Genomic DNA, 18138 nt, shown 5'->3' on the forward strand with positions numbered 1-18138 from the left:
TATGGAGTGAGAGGGCAGCCCTGTCAAGGGACACTGTGTCTCCCTTTCCAGGAGGCAGCCTCATCTCTGCCTACCTGATACATCACCAGCTCTCCCAAATATACCCCGGGGCATGGGACTGAGCTCCAAGGGTCCTTTTCCTGCACAGGAACAAGACCTTGGCATGAGAGAGACTAAAGTAAGAAGCTTGAAGAGTCCCTGACAGATTTGCCACTAGATCTGGGATGCAAAACCCCCAGAGAAAGCTGAGGCAAACACCGTGCTAGATTAACAAATGGAGAAATCTGGGATGAGTAGCCTTACGATGATATTGAAAAATGCAGTGTCCAAGCAGCCCTGCTGGCCCTGGGCAGCTGCCTCAGTGACCCTGAGGGATGGGAGCACTCCCTGCACAGGGCACAGGTTTAGCAGAGGGCACCTCCTTGTCTGCCTCCCCTGGTCACCATGGCCAAAAGGCTGAGCAGCTGCTGTCAGCTGGCTCTTCAGCCCCTGGCATAGGAGTTACCTGCAGAGCAGAAAAAACCTCTGGTTATACACACACACATGCACATACATATATATATATGCACACATACACACACATATCAAAAACATACAGAAAATGTGTGTGTGTATATATATACACACACACACACACACACACACACACACACAGAGGTTTCCATACAGGATACTCTTAGGCCTGCAATCAGAATAATTGGAGCATTATTTGTGAACTCTGCTCTCCGTCCTACCACAGGAAATCACCCCAAAGTCAAGGCAGGCTGTGGGGCTGGCATCCTTCCCATGAGGTTGTCCCATCCTTGTTCGTGCTCTTTCCCCTTCAAAAGGGAAGGCTTCAGCTGCCTTCAGCTGCAGAAGTGGAGCCACTTCCCTCACACATGCCTGACTTATAGACCATTTTAAAGTGTGCCATGGGGGCGTCTAATATGCTAATGAAGAAAGTGGGTGGAATTGCAGGGATCTGAGCACAGCTAAAAATGTACGTGCCTAACAATTGCAAATCAGCCTGTGCTCAAGTTACCTAAATGTGTTGGCATTGGTGGAAGGTGGGTGCCTCCACACCTCTTCTTGTCAGTTTTCAGCGAGTACACAGCTAAAAAAAACCCCACACGCCTCTGTATATGGGCCTACTGTTTCAGCCAGGGTTAGCAGCAAAGGTTTATACCAAAGTCCTTGAAAAATACAGTTACCTGCTTTCCACTCTTATTCATACAGTAGGAGGAAGAGTCTCTTCATGCAAACACACCCTAGACTGGTTGCAGGCATAGTATTTCAGATATATCGAGACATCTGGGTGTTACAGAACTAAGTGTTATCCTGAAATGGACTTCTGAAAGCTTGTTTAGATCTGGGTCTGGGATGCGTACATTAGGATTCTGCGTATTGTGGATCATAGCAGAGCTTTAAATCACTCACAGATTTGTGTGATTAGGAGTGTAAAAGCACAGCTTGGTTTTGTTTCTGCAGCTGAAGCCTGGCTCTTCCATTGCTGTATTGATACTGTTTTTTCATAGCAGAACTAAAGTTTTTTTTGGATGCATCAAGAAAACATCTACAAGCACAGATGTGGGTAAAGGCATTTAAAGATGTACCTGCCATTTATAGATGCACCTGCAGTGGCTCTATCTGGCCAAAACTGAGATTTCACAGAGAAGTACACATGAAGCCAGTACAAAGCTGGCCCAGGGTGCTGGGCTGTGGAGGGTCCTGTGCCTGCTCCTGTGGGATGCAGGCAATGAGGACAGGCTGTGCAGCTCTGGAGTGGGGAGGGAGGTGAATGCAGCACCCTCTGACTGGAGAGGGACTCCTGAGTCTGATACTTTTGGCTGAGGGGTGGTAGAGCTCTGAGTGCAGGAGCAGGAGCCTGGGAAGATGCCAGTGCAGAGCAAGATCAGAGAGGTCATGTCTGAGGGGCAGCAGAGAGATAAGAGGGCAGAAGTGTCAGATAAACACCAGGGGTGGGGTGTGCTGAAGTGTGATGTTTAACAGAAACATGCCAAGGCCAGCTGGAGGAACCATGTGGAGAAAATCCAGGAGCAGATCCCCCTCCATGCAGAGATGTGATGGGAAGGTGAAGGCCTGCAGAGCTGCCAGAGCGAGGTCCCAAGCCCTGCAGAAGGCAGTGGCAGTAGGAATACCCAACAACACCCTGAGACCATCCTGTGCACAGAGGGGTGACATTCCCCCTGCTGCTGGGCCCTCTGAGGCATGGGAGGCTGCTGGCAAAGGTCGTGGGCCAGGATGGGCCATCCACAGCCAACATGTCAGAAAGGATGAGTGTGAGGAGTGAGTGAGATGAAAGAAATAACATGATAGCTCTGAGAATTGCTTCAGTCCCTGGAGAGAAGAGAAAGGAAATCAGTGCAGAAACCCCAGAGCTGTGAGCTTGCGGGTGAGGGAAGCCAGGAGAGCTGTGAGAGATTCGGGGGAGTGTGGGAGGTGAGAGGAGTGAGGAGGAGTAAACATTTGGCTGAAGGCATATCTTCTGTCCCAGGATTATCTGAGTGCTGCAGCACCAGTCCATGTTTCTGGATCCCAGCTGCTCAGCAGGCAGGCTCTGGCAGCTGTGCTTCTTGCAGCCTTGCTGCCTTGAGGAGAGGGGAGGGGTGTTTGTAAAAGGGTTTGTTTGGCACAGATTATCCCCAGTTTGGGGACAGCAAAGTTGGTGCAGGAGAGGACAGATTTGGACTCCAGTTCTTTCTGACAGCCAAAACTATGTCATTTTTTTTCCCCTGGGATTTCTGAAGCTCCCAGGGAAACAAGAGGGATGACAGGATGATACACAGAGATGTTCGTGGTTGCAGTATAGCTGGATTTTACACTGCTTAAGGCCCATATAAATAACTCAACTGTCCAGTTTGATTTGAGCCAAAACGTTTCTTTTTTTCTTGCTGAAATAAGGAAACAATCAAAATCATTTTGGCTTTCTGTCTTTGCTTTAGCAAAAGAAACACCATGGCTATTCTCAAGGCACCACTCCAGAAGACACAGGAGAAGGTGGAGGTTCACTTGTCACCCAGTGGTGAAGATGCTGGTTTTGGGTGTGAGTGACAAGATTGAGGTTGCAGCATTTGCTGAGATAGGTGTGATTTGTGCCCTGCCGTGTTGGGACAACTGAGGAGTTTGAAGGAGAGAAGAGGAAGGGTTCCTCATGCACTCACAGTGCTGCTGTGTTGCCTTATTTATTAAAAAAAGTCACTAGCCTTTTAGCCCATGAGTGTTGACGTCAGTTCTGGTGATTTAAATATTCACTAATTGTCAGAGACTCAAGCTCAATTATTATGAGTTTTGGTAATGGCTCCCAGGACGACGGGAATGATATCAAGGAGCAGAGATAAAGGAAACCCCACCTGACAGGGACAAAAAGGTCTCTAGTGTGGTTTGTAGGTCCCCCAGAGGAAAAAAGAAGGGAATTGGTTGGATTTGTACCTTAGTCTCATGTTAGCACAGAGTCCCTTGCTAGTACACCAGGAGCAGAATTGCCACATGTGATTGCTTGCATCCTACACATTCCTGAAAGATAAATCAAAAGTTGTATTTTTAATGCCAGAAATAGTTCTAATTACTTCCCATTCACATGTACTCATCAGGTTGTACAAAGGTCTTGGACAGAGCACGCTTGCAGAGGCTTTAGATTCTGCACTATTTCCTCATGCCAACAATGCTCCTGCAACTGTGTCCTTATCTGGGAAGTTGCATCTGGGCTTTGCAGCAAAAACATCAACTAAAGCCATGAAATCAGATCATCTCAGGGGGCAACCCTACCCATTAGTTGAGGTTACTTTATCACTATGAAAAAGCTTAGAAATTTAAAAAAATACGGAGGGAATCAGTCATTAGGAAACTTTTTAGATTTTCTTCTGTTTTGCAGTAGCTGAGTGGAATTTTCCTCAGACACTATTACAATGGTCAGAAAATAATGAAAAAAATGGAAAACACATGAACATGCAGTCACCAGACACCCTCTCACTACCTTGGCAGAAGGTACAGAGGAATGAAACCAAATGGATGGATGTGTGTGTGTGTCTAGACTTGTCCTTTCCACTTATGTCTAGTCAACTAATTGATGAAAAAAACCCTCTGCAATTTTGTTATTTCATATTGATGGCTGACTCAGTTAATTTACATTTTGTTGATATTTAATGATTTAGGGTAGTTGTTAATATTGCTTCATTATTACTAAGTAGTTGAGAGGCTGGGATCTGTCTGAGCTTTTATTAATTATTTTTAAATTTAAAGTAATAAAAACGTTGCAGTATGGGAAATGAGGAAAAGGTAAATGTATGACGCAGTATTATCAGTATCTGTTATACAGCCACAGCAAGACTTCTGCCTCTTTCTTCTCATTTATTGTGTGTTTATTTGCCTTTTCTTTTTCCCATGATATCAGTGTAAAGAGGAAAATGACTGCTGAAACTAATGGATTTTAGCCTTTGATACAGAGGGATTACAGTCTGCAAACATGAAAAATAATTCTTCATCTTATTTCGAAATTTTCATTGTCTTTAGCAGTAGCAGAATAGGTCTTCAAATACATTTGGGTTCTGTGTTCTGCAGGAAATGTTCAATATCATGTGCAGTAAAATTAAGAATCAGAATGTGCCTTTCTTTAAAAGGAAAATGAAATTTTCTTTGAAAACAAGAGCTAGACTCTAGCTGGAGTTTCACAGGTGGGATGAGTTGCAATGCTCCAGGCCTTAGAGATACCAAATATTCTATCACTACAAAGCCAGGTTTACCTCTAGTTCCTTTTTCCAGATATTCTCTCTCTTATTTGTATTTATGTATATGTATACACACATATATTTATATCCATTTAGTATTTTACAGAGACTCATTTTAAATGGGGATTGGGTGAAGTCTAAAACCTCATGTTAGGGAATTTGTACTGAATTCCATATGGATTGTTTCCATATCTTTGTTATTTTTCTCATTGTTATTAGCTGCATAGACACCTGATTCTTATTTCCTTCTCTACGAAGTTTCTATCACTAGGCTGGAAATAGTGAGTCACAGATGAATAAACTTGAGAGGGTGGTGGAGAGCAGCTCTGCAGGCTCACCAGCCTGACCCACGGGATGATGGTTTTGGCACAGATTGTACTCTTTGCACCTGTGAACTCCCAAATGCCCAAAGCCCTGTGAAGGTTATAAGAATTCAGTATCAAAACGGAGTCTGTAGTTTTCTGATTAATTTCCTGCCAATGAGATAAAACATTTCTCAAAAAAATCCCAAAACATTTTAACAATTCTATGAAATGCCTGAAGGAGGCAGACAGTGGTTCTTCTGTTTATAAATAGCTGAAAGATTCACAGATCATTCAACATAATTTACCAAAAAACCACACCTCAAATTCTGCCTTTTTGCTCTGGCCGTAAGACCTGTTCAGACACCTCTCTGCTGAACAAAGGCAGTGTACATGGAGCACTTGGGGTTTTTAGTGATTCAGACCCATCTGAGCCCTTAAATCACTGCTCAGACCTTACTCAGGGGTAATTCCCATTTTATGGTGGGGCTTCTCTGGCGGCTGTTGCAACTCCTGGCTTTGATGTCTTTTCCTTTTACTTTGTGCCAGCACTGTCCTGTCAGCTGAAGTGGCTCCTGATGTTGGAGTTTGTTCCTTTTTCTCTTGTTAAAGAATCAGTTGGAGCTAAAAGCTTGGAGCTGTGGCTCTCCAGAAGGACACACTGCAGCTCTTGGTGGAGATCTACAACAGGGACTGCAACAACTGGGAGTAGACACACCAACAATAAATTGCATCCTTGGTTTTCTTCTCTGTTACTTTTAGGCATGGAAAAATGCTTCCCTACAGCACACGTAGGTCACCAAAGAAACACAGTATTTCTGGTCCTGCAAGTGGATGATTTTTTTTCTGGAAATGAGTGGAAGAGGGTATTTCCACAGCCTAAAAAAAGTATCTGCCTCCTCCCCTCGCTCTCCTACTTCTCCCTCTCTACAGAACTTTTGGGAACTCTTGATTGGAATAGCTAGTAATGGCTTTTTTCCCCCTTTCTCTGCAAAATTTCAGTAACCTGGATGGTAAGGAGATGTCTACAAGCCATTGAATAGGCATTATTGATTTGAAATCTGATGGCCAGACTGAAGAATGAGGAGAGGAAGTGAAAATCTATGTTTCAGCTTTGCTAGGTGTTCTCAGATAGATCAGACTGTCTGTACATCCTATTTCCAGGTTTGAAATGAGTGAAAATAAGACAGATCTATTCCACAAGTCTATTCCAGAGCTTTATTTACTTCAAATCTTCTGGCAACAAGCAATGCATAGAGGCAAAGGTTTCTCTTCTGTCTGTTTGCTAGATTTTGGGAAGGAAACTCCAACTTTGCCTGCTTCCTGCTGTTCCAAGCCTTGCTCACAGTAGCAAAGTTTAGTCCATAAACCTGTATAGCCCTGGTTGAACTAACAGGAGTTATTACTGTGCTGACAGACACAGCAGTGTGTAAATTCCCTGCACCATGATAAACCATCATTATGCAGGGGTAGATCTGCTTCACCATGGGCCCTACTGCCATGGCTTTGTTGTGTCAAAAAAATTAAAAATAATCATATCCCTTCCATAGCTGTGCTGGTGAAACTTCAAAGGGCAGCACACAACTTAAGCAAGGACTGTGGTATTCTTTCTGTTGTTGTGGCTCTGGGGATTTTGGGTGTGAAGAGGTGTGGTCCCTGATTGACAGCACATGGCAAAAGCCTTGAGCACAGACACCGTTGTACCAGCCAAACCTGTGGATTTTGGTTGTGGGGCAAGGTGGGGCTGAAATTGTCTGCTCTGGTGAAATATCAGTTTTAGCAATACCCTTTGCATCTGTATAAGAAATGATTCTGCAGTGCAGCTGTCTCAGACAAGACAGAGATGGCTTTGCTCAGGTGGTGGCAGAAGGGAGCATTTTGGCACACAAAATGTGTTATCAGAGTAACGTGTATTTTCTTTCTTTTTAACTTTCCCAGTCTGTTGCTGTTGCAAGCCACAGCTGAGCAGGTATCCATCTGTTAATGAGTAATCCTTGGTATTGGCATTGATCTGGTCCATATTTTTGCAATGTAAAGCCATCTCCTGAGTGGGCTGTCTTGGAGCTCTTTGTTGTTGCTATCCCATGCTTTTCATTTGCTCCTGAAGAGAAAGAGAAGGGAAACATCCAGATGATAAATCATCTCTAGTTACAAGCAGCATTGGATCAGCTTCTCTGGAGTTGCCCTTTAGTGCTTGCTGATTACACCAGGGACCATCTCCAAGGGTCAGGCACTTTGTAAACTCTTCACTCCTCGTGGTTTAGGGAGAGTCTCTCCCAATGGGGCATTCCCTTCTACCCACAAAGACATTAATGATTAACAACGATAACAGCTCTGCTTACTTAGAAAACTAAAATACCCCAAAGTCAAGTAAATCACAGTCCCTTGTGGGAGCTTGTTCCTGATTCACCCTCCTGCTTCAGCCCAGCCCTGGAAGTTTTCCTCTGCCAGGCAAAACCTTCAAAGATGAAAGTCTGTGCTCCTCTGACAGTTGTCTTGGCTCTGAGTCTGAGCAGTGACTGTGCAAGGATGGTAAGTGATTCTTTCTTTCCAAGTGGTGGATCAGCTGTGATGCCTGCAGGACCAGATTGCCTTGGGGATGGATGAGTGAAGCCACTGAACAGACCCAGAGAAAGAGAGATTCAAAGGGAACACAAAAGAGATTAGCCAGATGAAGACTGGCAACAGTGCTCACTAAGTGGGGGGACTGTGGAATAGCTGGTACTTTCTCTGTTTAAGCAATTGCTTACATCCATGCCTTGCTGTGGAGGAGGAATGGGAGGGGAGGATGGACCACAAAAATTGAAATCCTTTAAAAATATATCTTAGAAATGTGTTGACACAAGCAGGTACCTGCAGTAGCATGGAGGGAGAGTGCTCCACTGCCAGACATTGCTGCTGTCTGGTAACTGAACAGGCCAGCTTAGGTGGCTATCTTCTCATTTTCAGACTTCTCCCTGTTTCCATGCCAAACCCCTCAGTGTTTTTGCATCATGTATCTTGTATCTTTTTTGGGGATATCTCTGCCAAGCACATGAAGCACTGCTGAGCAGGCTGTGATGATTTGAATTTGCTAGTTTTCTTAAACCCCACCAGTGCCTGGCATCTACCATGGACCAGCAGGGCACTTAATCCACTGCTGCCTTTTGGTCAGCATCGTGGCCTTAAGATCAGCCTTATTTCTCTGGCTGGGTTTAAACTAGCTCAGATATACTTAGATGATGTTATAATCCTAACTATCTCAGCAAATTACAAAAGTATGTCCTCAGATATTACATGTGGGAACAGAGAGGAGTGGTCATGTTCAAGGTGAAGATCATCCCTTGCTTGGTGGTGGCAGAGTCTGTGTAGAGGGCAAAAACTGCAAGAGTGCGAGAACTCTTCAAGCCCTCTCCATATACTTTAGCAACAACTTTTTCTTAACCCTCAATTTTTATGTCCCCTGTCCAGTTCTATGTTCATGATGTGTACTTTGACTGCTTTTGTGATATTTTTTTGCTTCAGTTCAGTTGCCAGCACCTTTGGTGGCAGCAGCACTTTAGGTGTATTATCCTTTTTTTAATTATCTTCTATGGCTTAAAATCAGCTCAGCCTCACGCTCTTTGCTTGCTGATTGGCAACCCCAAATACAGAAGTTGCTTTTGTAACTAATGCCCTGGGGGATACAGCTAAATAGCAGGAAAAGGCAAATGTTGGGATATCATTTGTAACTGTGAACTGGCCCCAGGTTGCATGTATGCTTCCTGCTGAGAGAAATAGGAGATGCATCCCTTGTCAATAGAAAGGTCAAATGGAGCAGAGCTTTGGCCTTTGTTGTGTTGTGCTGGGTTTTCCTGGTTTAGCTGGGGCTTTCAAGAGTCAACATGTATCTACCCTCTTTCACCAGACTGTGCCCCACCAAAAAGCACGAGCAAATAATAAGATTTTCTCAGAAGCATTAGGAGAAACACAATGTCAGGGCACCCTGGAAAGTAAGTTTTTACTGGTAGTGTGGTTCCCAGAGTGAATTTGTGTCTCCAATCCACATTCTCTTTCTCTCTTTATAGCACCACAAATCTGGGGCAGCAAGAGGCTCAAGGCATGGGTTCACTCGCCCACAAGGTACCGAGTCAAATCCAACAGATTTCATGACAGTAAGAATGGTCTGCCTGTCTGTATCCGTGCTGTGCAAGTCAGTAGGAAGCCTGTCTTTGTTTCAACATGAATAAGGATTATAGAATGGTTCTGCCAACATTAATTTCTGTTTAAAGGGGAATTTCAGATTAGCTCAGGAATCACAGGTAATTTTCCTTCAGGTGCAGATTAATGGGAAGGTGCTGATGGGATTTTAGTTTGTCTGAGCTGGCATGGCTTTATGTTATTTCACAAGGTGATGTGGCTGAAAATGTGCAACAACCTTTAATCAAAACTGCAGCTGCCCTGTAACTTTCAAGCACATGAACTCTTCATATCTACAGGTTCAGTTTCTACCCTGACCCTGGATCTCTCTGTGGGAGAAGGGTTTGAGTTGCATGCAGCTTTTTGGGTGGCATTTGTTCTCACCCCAATGATCAGACATCCCGGCTGTGGGAGAGTGATGCAGTTTTTATTTTTAAAGCTGTTATTGTCCTGTGCTTTTGTTGTTAAAGATTGCATGCATTGGGCCATTAGGAGTGGCTTTATGGGTTGTAACAGTCTTCAGTGGCCTTTGGGGTGCAATATATATTCTGAATGGGGATGTATTTTCATCCTGCCTGCTTATACGGGGATGTATCAGACAGAAAGTTGATATGGGAACATTTGCTTAATTAGTTCACAGAATGAAAATGGGGATTGACAAGGGGATGGCAGAGGGGATGGCAGTGGCTGTTTCACATTGATGGAGGCAGTTAGGGCAGATGGAGTGACCATAATTCCAACTGATTAAGAAGGGGCTGGACCACAGCGATAGGTTATTTTTTCTGTGATGCCAATAACTGACCTCAGCAGCTCTTTGAGACGTCTGGGCTCATGAGAGTTAACAGATATTGTAAGAGTGTCCAGGAACCCCTGCCATCATGGGAGGGGTAAGCTCAGGACAAGGAGCAGTTGTACATTGTTTCTAAGAAATGGAAATGTGCTGTGCTGCCAGTTTGGTTGAATGCCCCATTTCTCTCTTATGGCAGTGGTTGCTTCCCATTCAGACTTTGGGATTTCAAAACAGATTAATTTTAGTTTAATGGTTAAATAGGCTATGACAGTTTTTCATTGTCTTTTTTGTCTTCAGCCTCTCTCATTCTCAAGACTCATCTTGAAGGATTTTTTCTGATAGACTCCTACTAGCCTTCCTTAAACTCCCACCACCCTTCCTTAGACTGCCATCACCGATGTAGCAAATACAAAACTTGCCCTTTTTAGACACTGGTCCCATTAGTTTCTCCCCCCCTGTAAGGAATCTTCTTGTCCCAAAGGGAAGGTGGTATGATCAAAATTCTCTCTCTACCCCCAACCTTTAAAACCTTCTTCCTCCTGACTTTCTATTTCAGTTTGTACTGTCTGGTTCCTTAATTATTTTAAACAGACATTACAATGTGATATAGAGCCTGAAAGGATACAACTTCAGGAATTATTTTAATATGCAATTACAATACTACATAATTAGAAATGATAATTGCAATTAATGAATATAAGTGGCATTTGCTGTACCAGAATTGGCAGTATATTTTGAACTGAAATGATCTGAGATCTTTGTTCCATCGCAGAGTCCATTAATCTTCATTGATTCAGTCATTATGTAGGATTTTAAGCTTCTTCTTATGCACTAGACATTGCAGAGACAGAGTCCTGAGTACAGCTGAAAAACTTGCAGATATCTATCTTCATAATTTCATATAATAGTATATAATATAATTTGTGGGTTGGTTTTCAGCTGCATTATGAGTTTTTTGTATTTGTATTTCAGTGTTTACAGAGGATGGATATTTATGCAAATTTCCTTTCCGGTTTGGTGGAAGGTTTTATCATACGTGTTTATCAAATTCATTTTCCAGAAAGAAATGGTAAGTTGACATTGCTCATAAATGAAAGCAGCATTCAAGTGAAATGCCATCCTTTCAGTGCTTTAATCTTGCTTTTGGAATAGTTAGCATGAGCTTGATGCTGTGCCCAAGGAGCCTGGTGCAGTTCTCTGCTGACAGTCATGGCCCTCGGGTCAAGACGTGCTCAGGGGGGAGGGAGCCCTGGCACTGGGTTTCCACAGCCACAGGATGCTCAGGAGCTGCAGAAATGTTTCCTTGCTGCCCTTCCTATTGGAACTGCAACTTATATGTGTGACAGGAGCTTGTACACAAAAAACAGGACTGATAGAGCAACTGGTAGAAACCCTCTGCTGTGGGAGAAAGGAGAGACACAGACTCCTGCAAGAGAGGACACTTGGTTAAGGGACTGTTTGATTTGTGCAGGCTGTTCTTGTGCTGCAGCAGAGACCATCTGATCTTTGAGGAAAACTGTTTTCTCCCTGCCCCCATGTCTCTAATTTCTATCCAGATTGTCACCCCTTTGGACAGTGCAGTATTCAGAAGTGAGGTATTACTCCTGTTTGTTGGTTAATGATTTATTCTACTAATGTGTTTAAGGCCAGGTCTCCTTCTTCTGGGCAAAGGTTACTCTTTTACTTTTGCAGAAGCTGTTAGAAGTATTCATGATCCATTTTTGGAGTAGAGGCAGTCAGGTAGAAACCCTACTGAATTAAAGCACTGAATAAAAAGATGAACTTTGCAGACAAACTCATATGATAGCCATATACTTACTGAAACCAAAGGCAACAAAGCAGAGAATATGTGGGTACCAGTAATGTGAAATTCTGTCCAGGTCAGCCATGTGAAAGGCAAACACTTGCCTGTTTTTAGGGTGGAGATAATATTTTCGAGTTTATTTTACTTGACCAGACAGGGCAGAAGTCTCATTTTTTATCCTGGACTGTCTAATCTTTTCATGATCTGTCTTTCTGATGACATGTCTGTTTCAAGTGTAGGTGTAAAGTAAACAACACAACACAAACCTGCTTACACAAATGGACACCAAGCTTCAGGGTAGGAAACCATTTCAGAATTTCTCCAATATCCACAGATAAAACCCAGCTAATAAAAGCCTCCAGAAAACAAGAATTTGTGACTATCTTAACTAATCTTTCCCTTAAGAAAGGGAATTGGAATAATTTACCAGTTTGAATCCTGTCTTTGATGAGCTGTAGCCATATCACTTTTATGACCTTAGTACCCACTTAATTTCATGCAATGCTTAAGAGGGATCCTGTTAATACATGACACTGTGTATTTGTTTTTAGCCAGTTAGGCCACAGAAATGGAAAAACCTGTGAATGGATGGGGTCCAAGGTTAGAGCACACTTCAGAGCTGACCTTGAACAACTTGCTCTTATGCTTCCGACTTTTAAAAAGGCATTTACAAGCAGGGAGACAAGGAGGAGGACAGCTGGAGTTATTTGGATTTGACAGACCATTTCACCCTATGGGTGACCTTCTGACCAGTGTTTGCTCATCCCTCCTAAGCTAAAAGCAACTTAATGTGTGACTTCAGGCACAGAGATGCTGGGAAAAGAGCCCTGAGCAGCAGTTGGCAAAGCTGCTCTGTGCCCTTCCTGTGTGACTTGGCACTAACCCAGGCTGGGCTTACACTGCATAACCGAGCCCTGGGCACCTGGTAGGCAGCAGGTGAGGGCTGGGCTTGTGTCCTTCCTGCCCCTGCCTCCTGTGAGCTGCTGGGAAGGGATGAGGGGAGGCTGGGTCCAGGCTGCCTCTTCGGGGAAATTCCAGGAAACCAGACCAGCAGAACACTGACTTACCTGTTTAAATTCATGTCCTCAGTCCCCCCAAGTCATACTTTGAGTCAGGACTACAGGCAGGACTTTACAGTGCAGGCAAACCCCACTCAAATTTGGTTTAGATTTATGTTTTCTCATACTACATACATGCACAGATACTGTGTTTCAACGTAAATCTGCTCCTGACCACAGAAAGTTCGCTCTGCTTTCTTTGAGGGTGACAAACAAGTTGTATCTTTATAAATATTTATTGAAGATACAGGAAAGGACAAAATAATTGCACTATTTAAATAACAGACTTCCTTTAACAGCATCCTCTATTGCTTTTCCCCTTAATTATAATATCTTTTCACAGATAAATTTCCATTTAGTGGCCTATTACCAAATATTACATGATATCTTGCTAAAGATATAGTGTAAATTTTCCTTTTGTGCTGAGGAGAAAAAAACATATCTGGAATTGCTACTAAGTTTCATTGGTACCTCCAGAAAGACAGAGCAGTGTAGGGACAGACAAAATGGGGGTGCAGTGAAAATTCATGAGAATAAAAGGAGAGGGTGGTCTGAACTGGACCAAGGTGTGGCTGCAGGGAAGCTGCCAGCACCCTGTCCCTGTGTCCCAAGGTGGGGTGGGTTCCCCAGATTCTGCTCAAGGGGAATTTGGGCTATAAATGAGGAGCTGCTGCTCATACCCTGCAGAAGCTTTATCCTGTGCTTGAGTTCTTGATGGGCGGGGTCCCTGTGCAAGGCTGAGCTTAGGTCTGTGTAGGAAGGACGTGATCTTATCATCTTCCTTGGAAACAAGAAGATAACTTTTGATATGTTGGCCACAGACTGAAAACAGTGGTTTTTGGCCAGCTGGATTACAAGATGGGGAATTTATGACAGTCCTGGAAAGAAGAAGTACCTGTAGGCTGAGCTGGGAGATGTCAAGCATCAGGCTCTGAATTCTCCTGGAGCTGGCAGCTGTTGGTCTGGTGTTGTCAGGAAAAGTCTGGCAGTGTCTCATGCTCAGGACAACACCCAAAAAGGTCTCAGGCAACCTCCAAGTCTCAAACATAGTGACAACACTATGTTTGATGTGTGTGTAGGTGTGATGGCAAAGCTCTTTCCTTACCCCTCTAGCCTGGGTCTTTGCTTGTTCTCCAAAACATCCTATTTTTAAGGCTCCCTATGCCCCTGGTGGGAAAACCAGACTATTTTCCATTTCTCCTGCCTGCTGGTTAGGCCTCATCTGTTTGTCACCCTTTTGTTTGTCCATTCCCATGTTGTTTACCATGTATGGATTTAAAACATTATTCAAATCAATCCCTTGTAGTGGACTTTTCTGATATAAGTAGTTCAGTATCTCTGTCTTTGTTTTCTTTTTCATGTTAACAATTTTATATGCCAAGTTGATGTAAAGGTGTTTGCTATCCCATAAATTTTGAGTGTGGGTGCATTTGTAAATAGGATAAAGAAATAATTAGGCCATTGGGTTGGTTTGGTGGCTGGAGGTAACATTCCACAACACTGAAATGTCACCCTCACACAAAACATTCTTAAAAGGACAGGAGGGAGACAAGTGAAATAGCTTTGAGGATGAGCTGAGATTCTCACAGGGAGTGAGATCTGTGGTGGAAAACCCAGAAGGATTATGTCTGTGCAAGAAGCTTGGCAGCTAGGAAGCAGCTTGGTGCTGCATGGGAGGACCAACCTCATTGCAGTCACTGCAAGGCAATAGGGAGGGACTGGCTGTGGAGAGAACGAGTGGGAGCACCAGTGGTTTGTGGAAAGCTGGTAAAAGAAGCCTCTGCCAGGATCTCTGACAACAAAAACCTTTTAAGATGGAAAAATATGAGATTCCTCTTTGCTTAGAACTTGGCTGCTGCTAGACAGTGACACAAGAAGTGCTGAAGACACTTCTAACTCATCTCCATTCTCGTGCATACTAGACCACCTTTAAAGTAAACACAGGCCACTTCCCACTGAAGGATCTTTAGGGGATTTCCATTAACTCCCAGCAGTTGCATCAGCCTTAATTCCTGTGAGAGAACAGCCTCTTTAAGTATGTGCCACGTTAATCTGCGCCAGACTAACAAGCACCTCTTTTAGTGCACCTTAGATAATTGAGGTCACCAAACTTAATATATGTGGCCTATTCAGATGCTCCATAGGAATTATGCATTTTAAATACCACATAACATCTAATTAAGAAGGAAAATAGGGCAGTCTAAATGTAGACATGCGCTACAATGAAATTTCAATCTAAGTTGGACATCCTAGGGTGAAAAAAATTTGATCACATAGCTGCTCAAGGAATGATAAAACCATGCATAATGAAAACAGATCATCAGGCACATTAAATAAACTCCAGTGTCTTCTAGTGTCGTGCAGCTGGTATCTATTATTCTGTGTGATAACTGGCTAGGGAGGATGTTTTGGTGGATGGTGCACTGGGACAGGACGTGGACCTCCAAGGTTCTGCCTCAGTTCAGCCACGTGCTCCCTGTGTGTCCTCAGAGAGGCCCCCAAATCTACTCCTGCAAAAGAGGAATAGCAGCTCAGTGCTCCTTGGAGTGTTCTGAGCCTGAGATAACAGACTGAGATAACAGACCACCAGTGAGGGTGTGCAGGACCCAGTCCCCCGCTCTGAAAAAAGGACAGGTTTTATGTGAGCCTTTGGAAATCACCACCGTGTCAGTCATTTCCTCATTTCATCTTGCAAGCTCCAAAATAAGAATGCTTTAAAGGAACTGAGTGTGAAAAGGGTGAAATATGTTTCTCACTGAAAGTCAGGGAAAAGTCCCTTTGTGGACAGTCTCCTGCCTCCACAGATTATGACAGTACCAGTCAGGCATCAAAAATGGACTGGGTCCTGTTTTGCTTGTTTTGTAATAAGTAAAGAAGATATAACTTACTTGCTTTTATTTGCTTTTGTTTTTTATTTCTGTTATTCATTTTCTAATCCCAGAAATAGAATGTTGGGTTTTTCTGAAGGATTCATTGAAAATCCCAGGTCCTGCATTTACATCTTATTTTTCATCTGTTTTTAATTTGAGAGAAGTGGACCAGAGCAACTATAACAAAAGAAAGCATTTTTTTTCCTCTGCGCTTAAGAGCATTTGAATTAAACTGATGCTAATTAGAAAACAACAAGCATGATTTTCCAGGTTGCTGGAGTGTGAGGGCCCTGTAGTTTCAATGCAAACATCCAGGTTGTTTAAAGATGCACTAAGCTGCACCTTTGATTCTTTTCAGGTGTTCAACAACACACAACTTTGACCGGGACAGGAGCTGGGGACACTGTGCTTTGTTGCCCAGAGACCACTCAGGTAAGGCAAGCCATTGCTGAGTTGCTCCAGATTACCTGGCTCCTACTTTGCCTGCAGGAAGGAGGGACAGTGCATTCAGTATTTTAGTTGTGTGTTATTTTGAAGAAAGCCTTCCCATCAGCTGTTTCCATAATCTCTCTGTGACGCTGCACAAGCGTAGCATTAGACTGTGAACATCACCCAGCCTTTAATTCACTCTCTGTTGACTAACTCAAAGCCATGGAGAGAAATTATGGTAATGCCAGCATGGAAATCCAAACTCCTGCTGGAGCCAAACACAAAGGTGATCATCTTCTCCTCCCTCATGGCTTGGATGTGCCTTTCAGCTTTCCCTTCATTTACACAGCTGCATTTTCTGTCTGCTTGACCAGTTAGTTTTTTAGAAGGCACAGAAACATTTGATGCCCTGTACAACACACAGCCACCACTTCCAGCTTTCCTTTCTTGAGATCTCCAGGGAAAGAGCAGATCTCAAATCCAGACTTCCTTGAGCTTTGGACTGTGTCAGAGATGAAAAGAGGCCAGACGTGTTCATTGCAGGAGTCCTGAGGGATGATGAAAGGATTACTTAGCTGAGGAGCTCTGTGGCTTCGTGTGGTCACCACACTCCAGTGCTACAATTACCTCATTGCGAAAGTCTGTCTAAAAGGGGAAGTCAAGGTCTGTGGCAAAGTCACCTTTATATATAAAAACCACTTTAATTGATACACTGGGTAAAAGTTCACCTGGGAATATGCATCCCTGCCTTCAGCAGTGTCTCAGTGACTAGCCTTTGCTTTTATATATATATATCTATAAATTCTCATTTCATACAGCCACAGACCAGCTTGAAAAATTGTGTGTTGCACTGGCCAAACTTGATGCCCTTGAGGCTTTTTTTGGATCTGTGTCTAAATGCTGATCCTGTTCCTCTTTTTGCCATCTCACTATTCTAAAATGAGACACATCTTATTTAGTCTGCAGGGTATGACCAGTAGCCTTAGATACTCACTTCCCACTTTCAAAAGAAGGGCTTTTTTCACCAACCCCTTTCAGGGAGCTCTCCACAGTGTCAGGAGCCTTATTGCCAAGCTGATTACAATCTACCAGAGCACTTAAAAAGCCAAGTTAGCTGAATCACGCTGACAGTCTAAAATTAGGCAGAGCACAGCATCACCTTTTTAAACATAACTACTTTAAATTGTTTTCCAGCCTGGCTTTAAAACAGATTAACAGTAGATCAGAGGCCAGTGACCTAGCCCCAAAACAAGCAGCAATGTATACAACTTTGTAATGCAAGCGTGGCAGACATGAGAGACTTATGGGCAGTTCATGCTTACAAGAGTCAGGTTATGAGGGCTGTACTTAGTTATTATCAGTGGTTTCCCAGAGCTTAAAATGTTGATAGCTGTGACTTGTGACTGCTTTAATCCTCCAGTGAAACACTCACTGTGCTGGTGACAGCTGGCTGACTCAAGGAGACTCTTCCAGGAACTGAAAGAGCTGTCCAAGTCCAGGGTTACACATCTGGGGGTGCCTTGTGCCACCTCTGTCCCTCTGTCTGCCTGTCATCATTATCCTGCCAGACACCTGGCTGCCTGCAGGCCTTTTTGGGCTTCCTGGCTCATTTTTGCCTGTTACCCACAACAGTGTGTGATAGGGTGGGTTGGAACAAGAAAGCTGCCCTGTCTGCCTGCCAGGGTGTGTCTGTCAGTGTACCCTGACATCAGGGAGGGCTTTTCCTGGCTACTGGTTTTCCTTCAGGAAACAAAAACCAAAAACCAAACCAAAAAGTTATATGTGTGAGAGACGAAAGGAAAGAGAAAAAAGGATGGGGTAGCTGGAAGAGATCACTGCTTTATTTCTGGAAGCATTTAGAATTTGAAAAAATTAAATAAAAGGGTTTTTGCTGTTATTTTATTTATAAATGTAAGTCTACTTAGCTTTTTTTAAAGCAGCAAGTACTGTATTTGGACTTGGGAAATGTTTAACAGGTCATTAACCATAGCTTGGAGTAT

General features: G+C 43.5%; 1 protein-coding gene across 1 annotated transcript in view; it reads left to right on the forward strand.

Moving 5' to 3' along the window:
• Positions 1-7495: 7495 nt before the first annotated feature.
• Positions 7496-18138, forward strand: part of HGFAC (HGF activator) — a 40528-nt gene continuing 29885 nt past the window's right edge. The window contains exons 1-4 of the mRNA XM_063402200.1: positions 7496-7561; positions 9076-9130; positions 10950-11046; positions 16068-16141. Of these exons, the coding sequence (XP_063258270.1) occupies positions 7496-7561; positions 9076-9130; positions 10950-11046; positions 16068-16141 (292 nt within the window). The remainder of the gene's footprint in view (positions 7562-9075; positions 9131-10949; positions 11047-16067; positions 16142-18138) is intronic.

Source organism: Prinia subflava, chromosome 7, assembly GCF_021018805.1.
Source record: "Prinia subflava isolate CZ2003 ecotype Zambia chromosome 7, Cam_Psub_1.2, whole genome shotgun sequence".
NCBI lineage: Eukaryota > Metazoa > Chordata > Aves > Passeriformes > Cisticolidae > Prinia > Prinia subflava.